The sequence below is a fragment of the Oryctolagus cuniculus genome, chromosome 16 (assembly GCF_964237555.1).
Source record: "Oryctolagus cuniculus chromosome 16, mOryCun1.1, whole genome shotgun sequence".
Taxonomy (NCBI): Eukaryota; Metazoa; Chordata; class Mammalia; order Lagomorpha; family Leporidae; genus Oryctolagus; species Oryctolagus cuniculus.
Genome location: NC_091447.1, coordinates 26,814,350 through 26,835,827, shown reverse-complemented (window position 1 = coordinate 26,835,827; position 21,478 = coordinate 26,814,350). Strand labels below are relative to the sequence as shown.

Genomic DNA, 21,478 nt, shown 5'->3' with positions numbered 1-21,478 from the left:
AGGGCAAATCTCATATATTATTTACAATAAAAAATTGTAACTTTCTGTACATCAAAGAACATTACCAAGAAAGTAAAAAGATAATCTACAGAATGGGAAAAATATTATTTGCAAATCATATATTAGATAATGGTCTAGTATTCAGATTATATACGGAACTCTGATAATCAGTTCAAGCAACTCAATGAAAAATCTGGCAGGCCGGCGCCGTGGCTCAATAGGCCAATCCTCCGCCTTGCGGCGCCGGCACACCGGGTTCTAGTCCCGGTCGGGGCGCCGGATTCTGTCCCGGTTGCCCCTCTTCCAGGCCAGCTCTCTGCTGTGGCCAGGGAGTGCAGTGGAGGATGGCCCAAGTGCTTGGGTCCTACACCCCATGGGAGACCAGGATAGGCGCCTGGCTCCTGCCTTCGGATCAGCATGGTGTGCTGGCCACAGCATGCCGGCTGCAGCGGCCATTGGAGGGTGAACCAACGGCAAAGGAAGACCTTTCTCTCTGTCTCTCTCTCACTGTCCACTCTGCCTGTCAAAAAAATAAAATAAAAAATCTGGCAAAAGAATAGACATGTTTTCAGAGAAGATATACACTTGCAACTTCCAGTGAGTACATGAGAAGATGCTCAACATCCACAGTCATTAGGGAAATGCAAATGAATCCCACACCAAGGTACCACTTCAACTAGTGCATAATTCTATTTAAAATACAGAAAATAGGGGCCAGTGCTGTAGCGTAGTGGCTAAAGCCACCACCTGCAGTGCCGGCATCCCATATGGATGCTGGTTCGAGTCCTGGCTGCTCTACTTCCAATCCAGCTCTCTGCTGTGGCCTGAGAAAGTAATAGAAGATGGCCCAAGCCCTTGGGCCCCTGAACCTGTGTGGGAGACCCAGAAGAAGCTCCTGGCTTCAGATCAGCTCAGCTTCGGCCACTGCGGCCAGTTGGGGAGTGAACAAGTGGGTTCTCTCTCTCTCTGCCTCTCCTTCTCTCTCGGTTTAACTCCGACTTTCAAATAAATAAATAAATCTTGAAAAAAATAAAAATAAAATAAAATACAGAAGATATCAAGCATTGGCAAGCATCTGGAGAAATGGGAATCCACATTATTGGTAGATATATCAAATGGTGTGGGTGCTACATAAGTTCAGAAGTTCCCAGAAAGGTTACGCAGAATTATCATATGAGCCTATAATTCCACTCCTAGGTACATGTATAACAGAACTGAAGACAAGTACTCAAATATTTACATAGTACACATGTTCACAGCAGCACTACTTGCAGTTCTCAAAAGGTAGAAACAATCTAAATGTCCATCAACAGATGGATAAACAAACAACGTTATTTGTACAAAAAACAGAATACTACTCAGCCATAAAAGGAATGAAATACTGACACATTCTACACCAAGAATGTACTTTCAAAACATTATGCTAAGTGAAAGAAGCAAGAAAGAAAAGATCACATTATTATAAGCTTCTATTTATATGAAACAAATACATTAGATACATCCACAAAAACAGAATGTAGATTTCAGTACAGGGGAGGGTAAAAATACTGCATAATTTTTAGTTTAAATATAGTTACTAATTTGGTTATTCTAATCGATACTCAGAAAAATCAATATTGTAGTGAATAGAGAATTTTAAAGAATTATAAATGGAAGGAAAAATATGGAGAGAAAAACCCAAATACCAAAATACCAAACATGCATGAAGAAAACAGAGAACTTGCAAAGAACGTTTTGGAGAATTGAGAGTAAAGAAAGAGATGCCCATCTGAAAGAATCTAAAGAAAGAATAATGTCCTTAATTATTCAAAGTAATCAAAAAGATAAGGGAGTAGTTAGTCAAACAAATACATACAGATCAAAAACTAAGGACTAATTCTTAAGCTCATTAGTTTCAAGCAAAGAAAATATGGCAACCTTTTCCTGGAACAAATAGCCCAGTAGCTCTCGCTCTTTTAGATCATAATTTATCTAAAATAAACAAAATAAAAGAAAAAGAAAAAAAATCCAGCATCACTCAATTTGTTAATCTACCTGAATTACTACAGAAAGTTATATAAATTTTTAAAAATTAAAATATTTATATACCAACAGTAGTCGAAATTTCAAATTGTCTGTTTTGTCTAGCAATCAAAAGGAAACATTTCAAAGAATTTTTTTTCTTTTTTTTTTTGTTTTTAGAAAGCTTTTATTTAATAAATACAAAGAATTTTAAAGTCAGGTTGTTTTAAGGTACCCTAATATTATATACTGGGAAAATAAGACCCCCCAGAAATGGAATGACTTTGCTCATAAAGATTAGTTTACCAGCAGGGCAAGTACTCAAAAACAGGCTTTCTAATATTTATACTTCTTCACCTTTAGATTCTAACTATAAATACAAAATTCGTTATATTACAGGCAGCAGGGGTCATGCCAATTAACAGTTTGCCTCTTGCCCTCTCACTCCTGCTTAGTTAGTAATTTTAATTATATTACATCATGGTGAAAAAACACTCACAAGTACCTTTCTAAGAAATTAAACTATCTTTCCCTGTCTTGTCAAAACTAAATCCAAAAGTATTGCTTCTTTGAAAATAACAGTTCAAACAGACAAGATACTATGTCTTAAAACTGTAAATTTAATATCTAAATGCAAGAAGTATACTTCTTTAGTCTGAAGTGTGACTTAGAATAAACCAGCATACATTACTTTGAAAATCTATTTAGATAAAAGAAATGCTTCCAACATCCAAAATTTATCATTTAGGTACAGTTAAAATGTACAATCCTAAGAACATACATTTTTGGCCAAAGAGTTAAAATAGTTGAAAGTATTGAGGCATTTCTATTGACCTCATTTTAATAAAAAAGAAAAAAAATTTAAAAACCACAAGCTTACAATAAAGTTGGATTACCTTGTCAAGGGCAAATTTAGTGTTTCCTACGGAAGACAACGACAGTGTGTAAGATCCAACAAGGGTAAAGTTGCTGGTACGCACAGCATGGAGACCTCCTGGGCTGGCCATAACTGTAAAGAGGAAATAAAGTTTAGTGCCAGGGTGAGCTTCGCAAGTGTAAGTAAAATTCCTCACCCCATCTGAACAAAATTAAGAAACTAAACTGACACAAAGCAAACCATCTCATTTTCCTGTATTTATTGAATATGGGGGGAATAAAACATCAATATATTTCCTGATAAAAGAAAACTAGTATTCTCTATTTAAAGTATAGGGCTTCTTAACATTTGTGATGACGCGTATTTGAAGATGCAGAATTTTAAAATGTGTACATAAAAATGCAACTTTTCCATAAAAAATATGGAAAAGATTTCATTGCTACTATAGCCCAGGGAGACATAACTAGCCTCAGAGACTATTTCTGTACAAGTCTTCCTAGTAATTCTGTTGTGCCACAGAGAAGGGATCAACAGTCCAAAACAGGTGAATAAAACCAGCTCCAACTAAGTCTTCTTTGGAAAATATCGCTCTAAATGAAGCCATTCTAGAAAGGGCCTTTGGCTTACTGGCACACCAACTCCAAGGAAGTAGGAAGATGCTTTGCTGACATGATTTAGTCCCAGGCATGACCAGTAAAGTTAAAAACAGTGCAAAACAAATCTATAGAATAGATGGTGTAGTAAAGCATAATGTTACAAGCTGCAACTACCAAATGGGTAGGTATTCCATGTGTACTGACTAAGACAGCATGAGTAACGTGATGCCTGGTGGCCTACTGCGGTGCCCAATGATGTAGCAAGGAGACTGACGCTCTTCTAGTCAGTAATCTGATATGTTACTTAGAACACATATACAAAATATTACTCCAAAGGAGACCAAAGATTCATCAATCAAGGAGGCCTCCAAGTACATAAGTATGTATTCATGGTATGCAACTTTTTCTTATTATAAAATGTCAAATAGGTCAAGGTTTACTCACCTGAAGAATGAATGCTGCTTTTCTACAAAATGTGCAAAGGAAAAACAGTAGGTTATTTCCTATGTTTGTTAAGAAGACTTAAATATAAAACTCCTTACCACTACAAAGACATTTCAAAAAACATTTTCTCACATAAATATCTGGATCCCTCTCCCCATTAGCATATTTTAGAGTCCCACAGTACTAATGGTTCAGAAATGGTTAACAAAGTTACAATTTTAAGTGTTAAGATAAGGATTTCTTGAGGAAGCTCAATTTCTTAGAAATTCTACTTACTGTGGTCATAGATGTGAGGAGTCGCTTTGGAGTAATAGCCTAGAAGAAAAGATAGCTTAGTGTATTTCCTATTAAATACTGTGAATCAGAGTTTAAATCTAAGCAACCCTGAGATAGCATCATATACAAAAAAATTTTTTTTAGGATTTATTTGCTTATTTGAAAGGCTGTTACACAGAGAGAAGAGAGGGAGACAGATTGACCTTCCATCCACTGGTTCACTCCCCAAATGTCCGCAACAGCCAGGATTGGACCAGGCTGAAGCCAGGGGTCAGGAGCCAGGAACCAGAAACTCCATTCAGGTCTCCCATGTGGGTGGTAGGGACTATCTTCTGCTGCTTTCCCACACACATTAGCAGGGAGCTGCAGTGGAAGTGGAACAGCCAGGACTTGAACTGGTGCCCATATGGGATGCCAACACCACAGGGGGGCAGTTTAACCTGCTGCACCGGGGCAACAGCCCCAGAAAATAATTCTTAAATACAAACAGTTAACCTTGGGGCTGGCACTGTGGTGCAGCAAGTAAAGCTGCTGGCTGCAGTGTTGGCATCTCATATGGACGCCAGTTTGAGTCCCAGCTGCTCCACTTCCAATCTAGCTCTCTACTAAGGACTGGGAAAGCAGTACAAGATGGCCCAAGTCCTTGGGCCTCTGCATCCATGTGGGAGACCTAGAACAAGCTCCTGGCTCTTCGCTTCGGATCGGCACAGCTCCGGCCATTGTGGCCAATTGAAAAGTGAACCAGTGGCTCAAAGATCTCTCTCTCTGCTTCTCTGTAACTCTGCCTTTCAAATAAAATAAACAAATCTTAAAGAAAAAAAAAGCTAAACTTGAGTTCTTCATGAAGGTTTCTAATATTGTCATTTGTTTTTTGTTAGAGCCAAAAAACTCTTTGATGAGGATTTAGGAAAAAAACAAAAGAACAGCCTAGAAAAGTAGAAAACAGGTTGGAGGTTCTATTGCTTATGCCTGCAAATGACCACATAGTTCTTAGTCTCGATTTAGAGGACTTAGTAAGATATGAGTTCAGAGGAATGCCTTCAGAAAACGTTTAACCAGTTATAAAAAGTAGTTGTCAAGCAAATGTAGAGAAAACAACTTGGGTATATCAAGAGGTAATACTGGGATCATGATCACTAACAGTAAACTTACTTTTACTATTCATAGATATTGATTAAATAGGGCATAAAACTGAAAAGTTTCATAATCACTAAAAACTGTATAATAATTAAAACTGGCATGATGATGTTCACTATTTCTGGTTATAATACTTTTACTAGGTATTTACTACTTTAAGATTTATTTATTTATTTATTTAAAAGGCAATGTTACACAGAGAGGAGAGGAAGAGACACAGAGAGAGAGGTCTTGCGTCCACTGGTTCACTCTTCAATTGGCTGCAATGGTCGGAGCCAGGAGCTTCTTCCGCGTCTCCCATGTGGGTGCAGGGGCCCAAGGACTTGGGCCATCTACTACTGCTTTCCCAGGCCATAGCAGAGAGCTGGATCATAGTGGAGCAGCCGGGACTTGAACTGGCACCCATATTGGATACTGGCACTGCAGGTGGCAGCTTTACGTGCTACGCCACAGCACTGGCCCCAGTATCTACTATTTCTTACCTTGGATTTAGACGGTTTTTTCTTCTTATCAAGACCTGAAGGATCTTTCTTTTGAACCTGCATACAAACCCAAAACATAATTGGTTTATAATTTCATATGATTAAGAAGAATACAACATTGGTAATTTTAGACAGCTTTAACTGCTTACCAAACTATAAACTTCAATATTTATTTCAAAATCATTGGATACATCTTGTCTGAAAAAAAGAAAAGAAATAAAATTGTAAGAAAAAAATCTCAAGTTATACCATTAAAATGACACAAATAGTTATAAGGCTCTAAGAATAAAAGAATCTGCTGTGTTTTTAACAAAAGACAATAAAAAAATTACTGAGAACAGTCTGTTCTCTTCCTGTAGCACACTGGGGCAGGTGTTCAGCCTAGCAGTCAGACACCTGGATCCCGCACTGGAGTGCCTGCCCAGCTCCAGCTCCTGTCTCCAGCTCCCTGACGATGCAGATCCTGGGAGGCACAGTGAGGCTCAAGTGATTGGATTCCTGCCACCCACGTGGGTGACCTAGATGAGTTCCTAGTGCCAGTTCCTGGGCCCAGCCCCAGATAGTGTGAGCATCTGTGTAGTAAACCAGTAGATGAGGCACTATCATGCTCTCGCTTGCTCATTCTCTCTCTCCCTACCCCAAATAAATTTTTAAAAAATTTAAGAAAGCAGCTTTCTGAACCCCTTAGAGATATATTTAGATGTTTCATTGTTGAAAAAAGTATATATTAAGTACAGCATGATATTCAAAGGATATATAAAAAATTATATACAGATTTAATATATGCAAAACTTCAAAATCATACACACCTATAGACACATGGGAGAAATTTGCTACTCTATGGAAAGAAATATCAGAAACACATAAAAGAATTAAGCCAATAAACTGAAAATGAATTGTCATTTTGAAAAGAACTAACATAAAGCAGTTCAAAGATTATAGATGTCACTTGCATGCTTAAACCTTATTAACTCTATTAAATACAAAATGTGTTTGAGCCATGGGAAGCCTAGTGTACTTACAGTGTAAATGTAGTGGTGAAAGTCAGAGCATCACCATTGAGAGAGTTTGACATACTTGCTAATGGTGTGGCTACCATATTTTCAGCTCCTGCTTTTAGTATAATTAAGTAATAGTAATTTGCTGCATCTGCAAGACATAACCATATTATATAATTAACAGAAGCAAAATTAGATTTAGCTAATCAGTATTTTGGAATACCAAAAGAAAAGAATAAAGTAATACAGCAACTGATTTATATAAGATTTCCTTTAAAAATTACTAAAATTAACTTTCCAGGCATAAAAAGCTAAAAGCTAATCCTGGAATATACACCATTAAGCTTTCTCCCTATTATGTAAATTGAAATAACTTAACACCACATTCTTCAGTGTCTGCTGACTCTGACCCCTAATTCTTTAGCTATTAATACATACCTCAAAACTGAGATTAAAATACTATTTTTTTCTGGGAAAGTTACTCAGAAATAAATTCTAATAAAAGCAAGATTTATTCATTATTTGATAATTAAAAATCACATATTTCAAGATACATACTAAATTACTGATTGATTTGTGCCCATACCCCACTAAAATAAGACAACAGCAGGAATGGGAACTCATGTTAACCTTATTCCTACAATAATGCTCAAACTTTTCAAGATTTCTATTCTTTTTTTCCAAGTACCTCAAATTCACTTCTCACCAAGGGGTAGCCTTCCTTTCCCTCAAAGAGAATATCTTCCACAAATAAAAACTTTAAAAATCCTTCAAAAAAAAACTTTAACATTTAATAAAACTTTAATCTTAAATTTTCTAGAATTACCCTGTGGGTTTGTCATTGTGCTATCATTCTACTTTACCCACTTTGCTTATGTAAGGTTTTTAGTAAAATACCAAGCTCAGAAAAGTTTACTGGGGCCAGCGCTGTGGTGTAGTGGGCTTAGCTGCCATCTGCATTGCCAGCATCCCATACAGGTGCCAGTTCAATTCCCACCTGCTCTACTTCTGGTCCAGCTCCCTGCTAATGTGTCTGGGAAAGCAGCAGAAAACTCTAAGTGCTTGGGCCCTTGCACCCACATGGGTGACCTGGAAGAAGTTTCTGGCTTCTGGCTTCAGTCTGGCCCAGCTCCAGCCATTGCAGCCATTTAGGGGGTGACCCAGAGACAGAGCTCTCTTTGTCTCTCCTTCTCTAACTCTGCCTTTCAAATAAAATAAATAAATCTTTAAAAAAAAAAAAAGTATACCAATATTATTCAATTCAGGGGGATAAGGGGAATAAAATTTTAAAAGAAGTATCTCCATTGAGGTGCTCACCACCCACACAGCCAGTCAGGAATTATAAACACATTTTTATAATGTGGTGAATTTAAAATAAAACCATTCCTTTTAGATTCTCTAACCCTTTCTACATAATTAATTAAAGTCAAATGATCCCATTTTGTCAGGAATAACTCATCTGAGAAAAATATTTTGTTTAAAATTACGTCTAGCCTTACGTTTTAGAGAGCACTATGTCTATTATTATGAGGATTTGTAACACCATAAATGAAATTTTTCTTTAGTTTTTTTAATATACATTTTTTGATAAAATGAACTAAAGGCCCAACATATAAGCTTTCCATCTTTATGCATGTTGTACTTATTCCTTTCTTATACAATTCAAATCTTTCTTATACAATTTCTAATGTAACATGTGACCTAGAAGTGATGCAAATAAAAATCACCATACCTGGTTTCTGAGAGGTACTGCACACAAAATCTGCTTTTAGAGGCAAGCGGATCTCTGACAAAGTAACTGATCCTTTGGATGGGACAAATTCATTTTGGGATTTGGGACCAGCCTTGTTCTTCCTCTGAGGCCCTTCATTCTTCAATTTATTCAACTCATCAATCAAAAGTATTCTCTTCTCAGCTATGTAAAAATACACAAGTAAATATTACAAATATTAAAATTTCAACTGTTTCTCAATGAGGACCAATTAAAGAGAGTGCACTGATACGGAAATTGTACATAAGACAAAAGTTATAATCAGTAACTTTCTTTACACAAACAGGTGGTAGGTGGTTGGGAGAAACCTTGATTGCTCATCTGTTTATCAAGTCCTTATAATTTTTTTAATATTTTTATTTTTTATTTTTTTTTTTATTTTACAGGTAGAGTTATAGACAGTGAGAGAGACAGAGAGAAAGGTCTTCTTTCCATTGGTTCACCCCCCAAATGGCTGCTACAGCCGGCGTTGCGCCAAACCGAAGCCAGGAGCCAGGTGCTTCTTCCTGGTCTCCCATGCGGGTGCAGGGCCCAAGGACTTGGGCCATCCTCCACTGCCTTCCCAGGCCACGGCAGAGAGCTGGACTGGAAGTGGAGCAGCCGGGACTAGAACCTGACGCCCATATGGAATGCCGGTGCCGCAGGAGGAGTATTAACTAAGTGAGCCATGGCGCTGGCCCCCAAGTCCTTATAATTTAACATATCAACTTTTGATCTGTTTTCTTGGCCTGAGAAAAGCAGCAGAAGATGACCCAGGAGTGTGGTCCCTGTTACCGGTGTCAGAGACCTGGAAGAACCTCCTGGCTCCTAGCTTGGCCTGGCCCAGCCTCAGCCATTGTGGCCTTCTCGGGGGTGAACTAGCAGATGGAAAATTTTTCTGTCTCTCCTTCTCTCTCTGTAATCTTTTCAAATAAATAAATAAATCTAAAAAAAGCAAAGGGGCCAGCACTATGGTGCAGCAAGGTGAACTGCCACCTACAACAACAGAATCCCATATCACAGTGGTGATTAGAGTTGTAGCGACTTTACTCTGATCCAGCATCTTGACAGTGTGTCTGGGAAAGCAGTAGAGGATGGCCCAAATACCTGGGCCCCTGCCACCCATGTGGATGACCTGGATGGAATTCCTAGCTACTGGCTTTGGCCTGGCCCAGATCTGGCTGTTGCAGCCAATTAGAATCAACCAGTAGCTGGAAGATCTCTGTCTCTCTCTCTCTCTGTCACTCAGTTTCTGATTATACTAAAGGAGACGAGTTTTACTTGGTTGGAAATTGTGTTGGAATGATTTCATGCACATCACACGTACTTGCAATCAGAAGAAGTCTTTCTGCTTCCGCTTCTTCTAGTGACCCTTTTCCATGTTCTTCATCCACACAGCAGTTAAGAGCTTGGCTAGCTTGATAGATCACTGTCTGCTGCAAATTTATCTCATTATTGAGTTCCTAGTGGAACCAATGAGTGGAGGAAAAAATATACAGCTTAATCACCGTTTTCACTTTAAACTGTAATTCTACCTAATATGTTTGGATAATTTCTAAAACTTCCAAAGTCAAGTCAAAATGTTTTAGTTTTACTCTTCAAGTTTCTGGACTGTGCAAATAAATTTAACATCTTAGATTAATTAAATATAAACATTCTTCCTTTTGAAAAGACTTCCAATTCATACTTACTAAAAGTACAGTTGGGGATATGCCCAACAAAGTAAAAATTTAAAATGTATCTAATTCATTTAATTAAAATTATAATCATCTTTTCTTTTAAAAAATGCTTTCCTTAGCATAAAAAAACTCAAAGGGAAAAATAAATTTCACACTTTATACCATCACTCAGTTGATAGCTATACTTTAAAGATATTTATTACAAAAATATTTCAGCAACATCAAATTTCCAACTTAAAAAAGAAAAGAAAAGAAAAAGAGTACTTTCCTGATGTTAAACTAAATTCAAGAGTGACTTCTTGAGTGTCTATGCATCAGACACCATTCTAATTAGAGATAAAAAAAAGTCTGGGCCCTTGTCCCCAAAGACTTCACAATCTAGTACAACAAGCTTTCCAAATTCCCTTCCCACAGAAGAGCTTACCTGCATTTTTTGTTTGATATTAACTTGACAAGGAAAGGCATCCTTTTTTTCATCTAATCTTGAAGCAGTATCTTCTTTCCGAACAATCACCTGCTTTATTGAAGGACGTTCTGTTTCTTTGAATCTCTGAGATCTATATGCATCAATGCTTCAGGAAATAAGTTACACTCTATTAGAAATCCAGCAATACACATTGAACAGTATCTCTTATTGAACATATCACCAGATTTTGATATTTATACTGAACATATCAGGGAAGCATTTTACCAAAATGGAGATGTCATTTGGTAAAAGAGAATCTAATAAAAGTTATTCCAAACTTCTATGCAGGTGAATTATTAACACTGTAATTATCAGTTATAGAACAAGAGAAATCATGACTCTTAGTAAGTGAGTCTCCTCCAGAAACGTTCTTACCTGTAAAGGAGATCACGATCCTCAGAGCCAATGCTATCGCCAGACTCAGCTCGAGGGACACGGGTTCTTTGGAATTTTCCTGGTTTTGGACTTTCATCACTTATGCTAGTACCTTTCAGTTCCAATCTAGGCGAGGAGACTAAACCCTGCACAAAAGCACATCAGTTATAAGTAAACTCTATGGATGATTACCTTGATTCTAAATAATTCATTTAATTTTAAGACAATAAATTAATTCTTCATTATTCAGAAACAAGTATCCAATAAGACAATTGATCCATAGTAAACAAAGCAAACTAAAACAGGCTCCTAAAAAATTGATAAACAACAGTAAGAAAACAACTGAAACATTGGTAACTCTTTAAAAACATTTCTAACTAATTTTCTAGGACATGCGCTGTGGCGCTGTGGATTAAGCTGCCACCTATGACGCTGCATCCCATACTGGTGCCCAAGTTCGAGTCCCGGCAGCTTTGTTTCTGATCTAGCTCGCTGCTAATGTGCCTGGGGATGCAGTGGATCATGGCCCAAGAACTTCGACCCCTATCACGCACATGGGAGACCCAGTGGAGTTCTAGGCTCCTGGCTTCAGACTGGCTCAGCCTTGATCATCATGGCCATTTGGGGAATAAACCAGCAGATGGAAGGCTTCTTTGTCTGTCTCTCCCTGTCTCTCTGTATCTCTTACTTTCATATAAATAAAAATTTTTTTTAAATATTTCTAACTAAACCAATCTATCTCCAGAGTTGCAGATGCCACTTAGATTGACAGCTTCAAACAGTAGTTAGCTCTCAATAAATGTTAGCTATACATCTGGTGTTAGTCTAACTCATTAATATGAAAAACATTCACATCTACCTCATGGGAAAGGTGCTACTGTTAAACTCATTTATGAGATGAGGGAACTGTGTAAATAATCTAATAAAAAAATCAGTAAATGACAGAGTCAGGACTTGAGCCCAAATGTCTCATATTAAATTTTCTTTAAAGATTTATTTATTTATTTGAAAGTCAGAGTTACACAGAGATAGAAGGAGAGGCAGAGAGAGGAAAGTCTTCCATCCACTGGTTTACTCCCCAATTAGCCACAATGGCCAGAGCTGCGCTGATCCGAAGCCAGGAGCCAGGAGCTTCCTCCGCATCTCCCACATGGGTGCAGGGGCCCAACGATTTAGGCCATCCTCTACTGTTTTCTCAGGCCACAGCAGAGATCTGGATCAGAAGTGGAGCAGCCAGGTCTTGAACTGGCACCCATATGGGATGCATGGCACTGCAGGCAGCGGCTTAACCCACTACGTCACAGCGCCGGGCCCCTCATATTAAATTTTAAGTCATGCTACTGTTTGAACTTTGTCTAAGGTCAACAGAAAACCACTGAAAAGTTTTAAGCTCTTGTTTCAAAGAATTTTCATCAGGTTTGTAAAATCCCTCTGGCTACAGAAAGCCACATGCTTATCAACCAGCAAGAAAAAAAGGGCAAACCCTGCTACTCTTTAGTGTATTTATGTCAGGGACCTGCTTACATTTAGTCTTTTCTTACCTCAGAACTTACCACACCAACTGTCTGTGCTAATGGAGCAAGTAGAGACATTGAGGAGATATTTAATGCATCTTCCTGTTCTGCTTCCTCTTGATCCATCTCCTCTTGGCTCTTTTCCACATCTAGTTCACCTTCTTCTAGGACATCACTGAAGATGTCATTAATTACTTTTGAACTATTGATATCATCATCATCCACATTCATCTCAACTTCACGTACCACTTCTGAAAAGTATTGCAAATAAGTAGATACTGTGATTCAGACCCGTAACAACTAAAGGTACAGCAGAGTAGACCTAACATTCAGAAGTTTACTGGATTAAGAGGGGAAAGCCTGAAGAAAAAGCCCCTTCTAAACAAAATAGCAATAAAACAATACTAATACACAAAAGCAAGATAATTCTCAAAGTTCTAAAGACATTTTCTAAGATATGAAAGTTGGATCTACTAAAAGCCAAATAAATGCTTTCAATTCAAGAAAGTATAAATTAAGAACTAAAATTCTACATGACAGCCAAAAGCTTCAGGTTTTCCAAAAATGTCCTTTCAAATTACTCTTTTTCTGTTGTTGGAAGCTGCCCTTTCACAAAGCAGTCAGTAATAGGAAAACATTAATGTCACGTAAGGTAGGGTTCACAGATAAACTTCAGGGGCTTCTGAAGCTTATAACAGTATCTGCAGAAGAGGTGGGGGGGCAGATTTCCCCTCCCTGTGAAAGTGAGTGATGATCTTAATCAGCTTTTCACAGGGGTCTATGACCTAACAGTAACTGTTAACTGTACCACATCCTTGTGGAAGTTAGAGTACTTCTTAATTTAAAAAAAAAAAAGAATCATAAAATTAATATATTTTGAGGTAAATAATACTATATATATCCAAGTTATATGCTTCTACCAATCTATTAATTCTTACAGTATACCTAAGTTAATAAGAAATAAAGATTAAAACCAACCAGTCTGATGCTCAATCTTTGGATCTGATATTACTTTTAAGGACTTCTCCTCTTCTAAAAACAATGTTATTTTCAAAGGGCTAGACTTCGTCATTTTGCTTTCAGTGAAACCTAAAAAATTTTAGGAAAGGTCATTTTAACATACATAAGAATATAGAATTTTTCAAGGAAAATTTGAGAGACACAGAGAGTAAGACAAAGAAAGGGACCTCCATCCTCTGGTTCACACCTCAAATGCCTGCAACAGCTAGAACTGGACCAGGCTAAAGCCAGGAGCAAGGAACTCAACCCAGGTCTCCTATGTGGGTGGCAGAGACCCAACCACTTAGGCCATCACAGCTGCCTCCCAAGGTTTACATTAGCAGGCAGTCGGAGTCAGGAGCCTAAACCAGGTATCAAACCCAGGCACTCCAATGTGGGACACAGGTATCTTAATCACTAGGCCAAATGCCTGCCTTAGAACCCAGAATTTTTAAATTAAAGATCTAGGGTTTTTTTCTCATTATAAAACTTGGCATTTGTTTTAAAATATTTAAGTCTATAAACAGTTGAAGGAAAGAACCATCCAAAATACTGTCCTCTCAACTTTCTCTTCCTCCTCACCTTCTTGGGGACAATAATATTACCAGGTAACACATTGCTTGTTTTTCATTGTATATATACTTTTGTTTCATTTTATTAGAAAGTGATTGATTGTACTACACATACTACTCTACAATTTGTTTCCAGTCAATAAAAATCACTTAAACATTGGAATAGAATAAAACTACCTTCAACTTAATAAAGGCCAAGTCTGAAAAGCCCTCAGTTAACTTTATACTCATTGATGAAAAACTGAATGCTTTCCCTCTAAGATCAACAAGACAAAAATACTTGCTTTCATTACTTCTTCAACATATTACTGGAAGTCTTAGCCAAAGGACAAGAAAAAGAAATAAAAGGCATCCAATTAAAAAGGAAGTAGCAAAATTATCTCTGTTCATAGATGATTATCTTATATGTTGAAAATGTTAAAAAAAAAAAAAAAAAGGAGAAAGAACAGTCTCTTCAACAGATGGTGCTGGGAAAAGATCCCTTGTGTGCACGAAACGAGACCCTTACCTACACCTCACACAAGAGCACCAAGATGACAGCATTCAGCAATGCGCACTGGGAAAACTGGATATCCACATGCAACATAATGAAGTTGCACTCTTATTTTCCATAATATATAAAAAGTAACTCAAAATAGAATAAAGACCCAAATGTAAGGCCCAAAACTACAAAAACTCATAGAAGAAAACATAGGGGAAACACTTCAAGACATTGGTATAGGGAAAAGATTTTTGGATAAAGACCCCCAAAAAACAGGCAACAAAAGCACAACTGGATAAACAGTAGTATATTAAACTAAGAAACAATCAACAGTGCAGAGACAACTGACAAAATGAGAAAGAATATTTGTAAATTATTGATCTTACAAAGGATTAAGAACCAACAACAACAAAATAACCCAGTTAAGAAACGGGCAAAGGATCTGAATAGACTACTCAAAAGAAATGCAAATGGTTAACAAATATACGAAAAACTGCTCAATAAAGCCACAATGAGCTAGAACAACTATTATCAAAAGAGCAAAAAATAATAAATGCTGGCAAAGATGTGAAGAAAAAGGAATCCTTATATACTGGTGTTGGAAATGCAAATCAGTAGAGCCTTTATGAAGAATATGGAGGTTCCTCAAAAAATTAAAAATAGACCAAACCTACCATCTTACCCAGCTATCCCCCTTCTGGCTATATATATGAAGGAAATAAAATCTGCCTATCAAAGGGATACCTGTACTCCCATGTTCATTTCAACAATAATTATAATAGCAAAGACAGGGAATCAACCTAGCTGTCCATCAATCCACGAATGGATAAAGAAAATATGGTACATATACACAATAAAATGTTATCTAGCCATAAGAAAAGAATGAAATCCTGACATTTTCAGCAACATGAATGGAACTATGGAACTGGAGATCTTTATGTTAACTGAAATAAGCCAGACAGTGAAAGATAAACACCACATGTTCTCTCATATGTGGAAGTACAAAAAAAAATTAGTAGTTGATCTGAATTTAGAATAGTGATTAGTAAAGGCTGGAAAGGGTAGGGGGAACAGGGATTCTACAGGTTGGAAAATAGGTATCAACACAGTCAGGAAGAAGTATTTAGTTCTAGTGTTCTACCCTATAGGAGGTGACTATAGTTTATAACAATGTATTATATTCAATACAGAGAACTAGTAGGAGCTGGTAGGCTACAAATACACACAAAAACGATAAGGGTTGGGCTAGTTGCCTGATTTGATCAGTTTATGCAATGTATATGGGTTGAAATATTGCATTGTACTACATTTTTATGAGTATTACATGTTAACCAGAATTTTTTAAATAATTTAAAAAAAATGATTAAGGTGGGGGCTGGCACTGTGGCATAGCAGGTGAGGCCACCACCTATAATGCTGGCATTCAATATGACCACTGGTTCGAGTCCTGGCTGTTCCATTTCTGATCCAGCTCCTTGCTAATGTGCCTGGGCAAGCAGTAGAGGATGGCCTAAGTACTTGTGCTCTTACTGCCCCTATGGAAGACCAGTATAAAGCTCCTGGCTCCTGACTTCAGTCTGACTTAGCTGTTGCAGCCATTTGGGAAGTGAACCAACTGATGGAAGATCTCTCTCTGTCTCTCCCTCTCACTGCAACTCTGCATTTCAAATAATAAATCTTTAAAAAAAAAGACTTTAATTGACCTAAATGACCCTCAGTAAAAGACTATTTAAATTAATTGTTAAATCCATGTAATCAAATATTGTATAGCTGACTAAAAGAATAAGGTAGCTTTGTAATGACATTTAATACATCACACTTATATTTGAAAAATTTTATTTTTAAAATTGTGGTACTGGATGGGCATTGAGGTACACTGGATTAAGCTGCCACTTGGGACTTAATATATCCCATACCTGAGTGCCTGTTCAAGTCCTGGCTTCTCTGCTTCCCATCTAGCTCCTTGCTGATGTATCCTGGGATGCAGCAGATGTTTGGGAAGCAGGTGCTTGTGCCCCTGCAACCCAGGATAGGGGCCTGTATGGAGTTCTAGGCTTTTGGCTTCAGCCTGGCCATTGTAGGCATTTGGAAGTTAACCAGTGGATGGAAAATCTTTCTCTTTCTCCTTTCCCATCCCTTTTTCCCTCCCTTCCCACTCTTTCTCTCCCTCTCTGGGTTCTGCTTTTCAAGTAAAATTAATAAGCATTTTAAAAAATTGTGGTTGAAAACATATTACATAACAATTACCACCTTAATGATTTTTTAAAAGACTTATTTATTTGAAAGGCAGAGTTATAGGGAGAGAGAGAGAAAGAGAGAGGGAGAAGGTGGGAGGGAGATGAAGTGAGAGAGATCTTCCATCCAGTGATTCACTCCCCAAATGGCCAAGGCTGGGCCAGGCCAAAGTCAGGAGCCAGGAGCTTCTTTCTTCGGAGTCTCCCAGGCGGGTGTGGGGGCCCAAGCACTTGGGGCATCCTTCGCTTCCCTCCCAGGCCATCAGCAGAGAGCTGGATTGGAAGTGGAGCAGCTGGGACTTGAACCAGTGGTCACATGGGACACCAGCATTACAGGCAGCAGCTTAACCCCTTGCGCCAATGCTGGCCCTGCCAATTAAAGTCTTATTACCACCATAAACAGCATTATAATGAATTTTTTCTTTTTTTTTAACTTTTATTTAATGAATATAATTTCCAAAGTACAGCTTATGGATTATAATGGCTCTCCCCCCCCTATAACTTTCCTCCCACCCCCCCGCTCTCTCTCCCCTTCCATTCACATCAAGATTCATTTTTGATTCTCTTTATATACAGAAGATCAGTTTAGTATATATTAAGTAAAGATTTCAACAGTTTGCACCCACACAGAAACACAAAGTGAAAAATACTGTTTGAGTACTAGTTATAGCATTAGATCACAATGTACAGCACATTAAGGACAGAGATCCTACATGAGGAGTAAGTGCACAGTGACTCCTGTTGTTGACTTAACAAACTGACACTCTTGTTTATGGTGTCAGTAATCAACCTAGGCTCTAGTCATGAGTTGCCAAGGCTATGGAAGCCTTTTGAGTTCACCGACTTCGATCTTATTCCCACAGGGTCATAGTCAAAGTGGAAGTTCTCTCCTCCCTTCAGAGAAAGGTACCTCTTTCTTTGATAACCTGTTCTTTCCACTGGGATTTCACTTGCAGAGATCATTCATTTAGGTGTTTTGTTTTGTTTTTGCCAGAGTGTCTTGGCTTTCCATGCCTGAAATACTCTCATGGGCTTTTCACCTGGATCCACATGCCTTAAGGGCTGATTCTGAGGCCAGAGTGCTGTTTAGGACATCCACTATTCTATGAGTCTGCTGTGTATCCCACTTCCCATGTTGGATCGTGCTCTCCCTTTGTTATTCTATCAGTTAGTATTTGCAGACACTAGTCTTGTTTATGTGATCCCTTTGGTTCTTAGTCCTATCATTATGATCAATTGTGAACAGAAATTGATCACTGGGACTAGTGAGATGGCATTGGTACATGCCACCTTGATGGGACTGAACTGGAATCCCCTGGTATGTTTCTAACTCTACCATTTGGGGCAAGTCTGATTGAGCATGTCCCAAATTATACATCTCTTCCTTCTCTTATTCCCACTCCTATATTTAACAGGGATCACTTTTCAGTTAAGTTTCAACACTTAAGAATAATTGTGTATTAATTACAGAATTCAACCAATAGTATTAAGTAGAACAAACAGAAAAAAATACTAAAAGGGATAAAGTATCAAGTTGTTCATCAACAGTCAGGGCAAGGGCTGATCAAGTCACCGTTTCTCATAGTGTCCATTTCACTTCAACAGGTTTTCTTTTTGGTGCTCGGTTAGTTGTCACCGATCAGGGAGAACATATGATATTTGTCCCTTAACTATGATGAATTTATTAAAACACATATCTTTGCTTAACAGTTTAAGAATTCATCTCATTAAAAACACTTGAAAAGATGAATTACTAGCATGCAGATGAGGGCGTTTGGAAGAGAGTTAAGCTGCTGCTTGGGACGCCCACATCCCATATTAGAAGGCCTAGCTGGAGTGCTGGTTACTTCATTTCTGAGCCAGCTTTCTGCTACTACACACAGTGGGAGGCAGCAGGTGATGGCTTGAGTACTTGGGAGACCCAGACTGAGTTCTGGGGAGTGAACTAGCAAAGCAAATATCTCTGCCCTTCTGACTTTCAAACAAGATGAAAAGAAAAGGAAAAGAGCATGCACATTTTAAATTCAATAAATACTTCTGAATTTTTCTTCAAAAAATGTAGAAATTACACACTCTTCAAGAGTAAGAGGTTTCACTCTAGAAAGATAACTAAGGCAGAAGCACATTGCAAGGTTCCAAATGAAAAAGTGGAGTGGAAATAAGGAAATGGATGATTCTCCACCACAGCAGTATTTCTGCTTTCCAATCCAACTTTGAAATCTGTGGTAGACTGAAAGCCACATTTTAAGAGAGGCAGAAATAGGAAACACTGACCTGTAGATTCTGTATTGGAAGTTTTCTCTGGTGTCTGATTTTCTGTTACCTTTTCTGTTACTGGAAGTGACGGGGTATCTGAAACAACTTGATGTTTCCTGAGGGGAGTGTTTTGACAGGATATTTCCTGCAAAAAGTACATAAGGAGGTAAATTTTATTTCTCAAAGATATAGATTTTATCATTTTACACATTACTGAATGAAACAAGATAATTATTAAACATTATTCTATGTAAGTTTACTCAGAATAAGACTATGTACAGGTCAGGGCCCATCCTTGTTCAGAACACAACAAGCCCTCCATGCTGGTTCATATTCTTGGTAAACGCCCAGTATGTAAAATTTTTATTAGAAACTAGGAGCCAAGAAGAGTGAAATTTCACACCAGAGTTCAGTTTTAGATAAAATAATTAAAGTGAAAGTCACAAATGTGAAAAATGATTTCCCCTGTGTCACTTATCTAAACTGACACCTGTATAATCTGGTGACAGTTCCTTCTTAGTCCTCACTCAGATAAAGGAGAATTACATTATTACCTAATTCACAGTAACACTGTGAGGATTCAATATTGTGTTAAAGGTACCAACAGAGGCCTGGCATATTAACTCTTATAATAGCCTTATTACCTTTACCTTCTACACTAGTCTCAGCTGCACACTACTCTGTGCTGTCTCCCAACGAAGTCAAACTCCCCCCACAGCCCTCTCCAAAAATACATTAATGTGCCCATCAAGCCTCTTCCACTCCCACAACCTCATCCTCTGCACTATGTATTTCCCCACTTTCTAGTCCTAACAGAAACCTCACCTCTGTGACAAAAGGACTTACCCTGCAAACTTCTGAAATAAAGACTCTTGTCTCTCCTAATCCCTGCTACCTGAAAGGACAACCTCTTCCTTGGGTTCTAATAATATTCCTATGCTCTTATTAAGCCTTTAGACTGCTCCTGCTCCTTTGAGGCACAAGTCATCTATTCACAGTGCACTCCCCATCCCACTCCAAATCCTTAGTATCTGTGAATAACCCTCTGCATTCCCCCAACATTTCTCTAGTTCAAGACCTGCCATCACCTGAGTGATAAAAGTAGCCACAAGGACTTTCCAACAAAAACCTCGGCTTCTCAGTTGCATGAAGAATTCAGTTCCAAAGACTTTCATCACCACTCCAACTTGGCCACCATTTGAAATCTGTTTATGCTCTGAAATCCTAAACTCAAATATCCCATGCTCACCACATCTCCAATCACTTCTAGCTTTCTTGCTCAGGAATTCCGACAGAGCCTGTTTTGTGGTCTCATGAGGATCTCTGGCCATCTGCTGCTTTTCTTCCTTTTGTCTCTGCGTATATCTTTACAGCTTCATCTAGGCAAGACATCATTACCCTTTACTGCAACCATTATCTTGCCAGTATCTTCAATCTCCTCACCTCAACCATAGCTCCACTCATCTGGCAAAACCTAACCTACAACCAACCCAACTTCTCCAGTTTATATCCAGGCTCCTTAGATATACCTAGAGAAATCACAACTTTGGAATTTGGTTTCACTATAAATTTAGGTTCTCAGATCCCATCAGCACCTCATAGACACTATTCCATATTTCTTTTATTTCTGAGTCAGCCATCTCTTCCATCCTCCAGGAAGTATTTCGTCTGCCACCATCCTTTTCCTAACAATGAACAAAACATTCTGCCATCATAGGTCTATCAATCCCCACATCACTTCCCTTCTTCCTTTTTTTTTTTAAAGGTTTATTTTATTTATTTGAAAGACAGTTACATAGAGTGGTAGACCCAGAGGGGGGAGGGGTCTTATATCCAATGGTTCACTCCCCAATTGGCCACAATGGCCAGTGCTGAACTGATCTGAAGCTAGGAGCTAAGAGCTTCATCCGGGTCTCCCACGTGGGTGCAGGTGCCCAAGAACTTGGGCCATCTTGTACTGCTTTCCCAGGCCATAGCAGAGCTGGAAGGAAGTGGAATAGCCAGGACTCAAACTGGCACCCATATGGGATGCCAGCACTGCAGGCGGGGGCGTTAATCCACTGTGCCAGAGCACTGGCTCCCCTTCTTCCTTCTTAACACACCAGCAGATTTCCTCATCAATTCTCTTTCTTTCACAGTCCTTTAAGTTCATCCAATCTCATTTCATCCCATCAATTATCACCTTTTCCTCCTCTATCTTCAACTTTTTACTAGCTCTTTCCCATCAACAAAAAATTGACTTGAAGTCTCAAAAAGACAAAACAACCACAAACCATACTTTGCTTTCTCATTCTCTCCAGCCATCACCTCCCTTGTCTCTCCTCTTTAGAACAAAGGTCTA

The 21,478-nt window shown here is 38.3% G+C and overlaps 1 protein-coding gene across 7 annotated transcripts in view; it reads right to left on the bottom strand.

Moving 5' to 3' along the window:
* ANLN (anillin, actin binding protein) overlaps positions 1–21,478 on the bottom strand; it is an 85,039-nt gene that overhangs the window by 18,222 nt on the left and 45,339 nt on the right. For 3 of the 7 annotated variants that reach the window (XM_051853292.2, XM_070059720.1, XM_008261641.4), the window contains exons 8-21: positions 19,156–19,282; positions 13,574–13,684; positions 12,623–12,846; positions 11,082–11,227; positions 10,665–10,812; positions 9,889–10,024; positions 8,544–8,726; positions 6,836–6,962; positions 5,963–6,011; positions 5,814–5,870; positions 4,195–4,233; positions 3,919–3,940; positions 2,898–3,010; positions 1,918–1,971 (exon numbers count right to left, since the gene is read on the bottom strand). In XM_051853292.2, the coding sequence (XP_051709252.2) occupies positions 1,918–1,971; positions 2,898–3,010; positions 3,919–3,940; positions 4,195–4,233; positions 5,814–5,870; positions 5,963–6,011; positions 6,836–6,962; positions 8,544–8,726; positions 9,889–10,024; positions 10,665–10,812; positions 11,082–11,227; positions 12,623–12,846; positions 13,574–13,684; positions 19,156–19,282 (1,536 nt within the window). The remainder of the gene's footprint in view (positions 1–1,917; positions 1,972–2,897; positions 3,011–3,918; positions 3,941–4,194; positions 4,234–5,813; positions 5,871–5,962; positions 6,012–6,835; positions 6,963–8,543; positions 8,727–9,888; positions 10,025–10,664; positions 10,813–11,081; positions 11,228–12,622; positions 12,847–13,573; positions 13,685–19,155; positions 19,283–21,478) is intronic. The other 4 variants (XM_070059721.1, XM_008261642.4, XM_070059722.1 and 1 more) reach the window with 2 other exon arrangements.